This window comes from Etheostoma spectabile, chromosome 12, assembly GCF_008692095.1.
Source record: "Etheostoma spectabile isolate EspeVRDwgs_2016 chromosome 12, UIUC_Espe_1.0, whole genome shotgun sequence".
NCBI classification, from domain to species: Eukaryota; Metazoa; Chordata; class Actinopteri; order Perciformes; family Percidae; genus Etheostoma; species Etheostoma spectabile.
In genome coordinates, this window is record NC_045744.1 from 30,450,673 (window position 1) to 30,453,584 (window position 2,912).

The 2,912-nt window shown below is 41.3% G+C and overlaps 1 protein-coding gene across 1 annotated transcript in view; it reads right to left on the minus strand.

The window, feature by feature from the left end:
- The window catches only part of LOC116699831 (potassium voltage-gated channel subfamily H member 6), a 142,747-nt gene that overhangs the window by 8,050 nt on the left and 131,785 nt on the right, over positions 1–2,912 (minus strand). Inside the window, exons 15-17 of the mRNA XM_032532621.1 lie at positions 2,379–2,543; positions 2,134–2,255; positions 1,957–2,028 (exon numbers count right to left, since the gene is read on the minus strand). Coding sequence (XP_032388512.1) covers positions 1,957–2,028; positions 2,134–2,255; positions 2,379–2,543 — 359 coding nt within the window. The remainder of the gene's footprint in view (positions 1–1,956; positions 2,029–2,133; positions 2,256–2,378; positions 2,544–2,912) is intronic.

Sequence of the window (2,912 nt, forward strand, 5' to 3'; positions counted from 1 at the left end):
CATTTAAGAGTAAACTTAAAACTCTCCTCTTTGATAAAGTTTATAGTTAGGGAGTGAGGAGTCGCAGTGTCCGCCTAACCTGGCCCACCTGCTTCTCATCACAGTTGTCAGATTAATGTACCATATAATAAATAATATATTAAAATTAGAGTGAAGCAGGGCAGTACAGCCGATCCGGCAGGGGAGATTTCTAGCCCAACCAGGCTCCTCTCCTTTGTGTTTGGTGTTTTTTGCCCCCAACTTCTCCTTCCAGGCAGCACAGCAATAGTTATGTTTAGGGTTAAGGTTAGGGTTAGCTGCCTGGAAGGTGACATTGGAGGCAAAAAAACACCATTGAGCCCTCTCTTTACCCTGTCTCTCTTTATTATTCTCTTATAGTTTTAGACAGCAGGGGGACCTCCTTTGACACACTGAGCTCCTCTCTCCACTCTCTTTCCATTTGTGTGCATCCATGTCCCAGAAATGCTTGTTGCCAACCTGGCTTTAGGGAGTTATTCCCCGGAGTCCTTTTGTTCTTTTTTGCCCAGCATATTTGAGGTACCAAAATCCTTGTTGCAGCTGCCCTGCTATGCCATGAACTGCTACAAACTACTATTTCTAGTAATCGTTTTATTTTATTGTGACTGTTATTGCCATTATTCATCACAACCCCAACCGGCCCTGTCAGACACCGCCTACCAAGAGCCTGGGTCTGTCCGAGGTTTCTTCCTAAAAGAAAGTTTTTTTCTCGCCACTGTTGCACTAAATGCTTGCTCTTGTGGGAATTACTAGAATTGTTGGGTAGTTATAAATTATAGAGTGGGTTCTAGACCTACTCTGTCTTCAGATAACTCTTATTATGAATTGATACAATGAATCAAATTGAATTGAATTTTTGTCAGTTTCACAGAAGGCTCTGTATCCAGTGACATATGGATGGGTCAATGTTCATATCCAAGAGTGTGATAAAGATGTTAAGTCAGTTGATGGAATTACAGGAAAAACTGATGTCTATAAACAGGATGCATGTGTAGGTGGTGCAGGGTGTGGTAGAGTGCCTTTCTGAGTGCATGGACTGCATGGACCGGTTGGCTTGGTAGGCAAATTGATATGGGTTCATCAGGAGGGAGATGCAGGACTTCAGGTATGATAAAATGATGCACTCAAATGCTTTCATAGTCGCAAATGTTAGGGCAACGGGTCTGAAGTCATTGAGGCAGAAGATATTGGAAGACTTTGGCAAAGGAGTGATGGCGGAGAATTTGAAGTACTAAGGGACGGTACAATGTTTTAGAGAGATGTTGAATATATACTGTACCAAAAGAGCCGAACCGGAGGGCAAAGCTCTCTATCTACCAGACAATTTTGGTTCCTACCCTGGTCTATGGTCATGAAGGCTGGGTCATGACCAAAAGAATGAGATCCCGGCTCCAAGCGGATATGAAAAGCCGCTCCTTCTTTGCGTTGAAAGAAGCCAGGTGGGCTGGTTTGAGCATCTTGTAAGGATGCCAGTAAAAAGAAGTTTGGGGCGCCCTGATGGAGCTGCTGTCCTTGAGAACTGACCCCGGATAAGCAGATGACAATGGATGGATGGAAGTGTTGAATATGTTGCAAAACATAGGGGCCAACAGAGCTGCACAGTGGGCCCTGAGCCCTGTCACCGTTTTTATGACAGGGTAGGAGACGCCTTGGGAGAACCAGGATTTTTATTGACACAATGTGTCATTGTTTTCGTTGGGATGCACATTTCTTTGCAGAACTTGACCTCGAATTGCAGCAAAGTTAAAGTTACTTTTCACTTAACATTGTACTGCGCGTGCCCTGTGAATTTTCTGTAAATTAGTAGTCAAAACTCAAATTCACTATACCTCCGATGTAGTTTTGACAAGTCATAATAATAATAATAATAATAATAATAATACATGTGTAATAATAAATAAATAAATAAATAGAGTAGCTGGAATATGAGTAACATACATCTCTGAGATTGAAGGTGATTTCCAAGTTGGACCAGAAATATTCACTAAATTCAGGATACATGTCCAGAACCTGCAGACAAAAAAAACAGGAAATCAGTACTGTGTGTGTGTAGAGAGTAGTAGAGAAAAAGACTAATATTTCAGTTTACTTTAATTATTTGATTACACATGATACCTCCAGCATATCCTCTCTGTGTATCTTGTGCAGATCACAGTAGGTCAGAGCTCTGACATCAGCTCTGGATTGTCCTGGCTGAGCATACAGATTGATGGGCTCTCCGAAGATATCATTCTTCCCTGGAGAAGAAAAAAACATAGTCAAGATACAAGCATAGGGATCTTTGTGTATTTTACATTAATGACTCTACGTGGGTCTTCCCTGGACACTGGCATATACCGGATCTTCATGCATGCACCTACCCAGTATAGCTATTACCACGTCTCCTTTGAGGATCTCTATGGATCCTCTGGAGATGAAGTACAGAGCTGATATCAGGTCTCCAGCATGCACTAGAGTGTCACCAGGAGGAGCGTGGGTGGTCTTACACCTCATAGCTAGGGCCCTCAGACAGCCCTTAGTGGATCCTAGACACCAGAACAAATACAATGTGTTAGTCCAATGCTACAAAAACCAGGCTTTTTGATCTCTTCTCTAACCAGGTTTAGCATATATTTGACCAGGGGTGGAATGAGTTCTGACATTTTACGTATGTAAAAATTGCAACACCTCAGTGTAAATGTACTCTGTTACAAGTCAAATCTTACTTTACTTCAATAAAAGTACACAAATATTAGCATAAACTGAAGCATTTAAAAGTCCTAAAATTAAAAGTACTCATTATGCAGAACGGTACATTTCAGAATATAAATCAATCAATCAAAATGTATTTATATAGTGCTTTACAGCACCCAGTAGGTCTCCAAAGTGCTTAACATCAGAAACCAAGAGTAAAA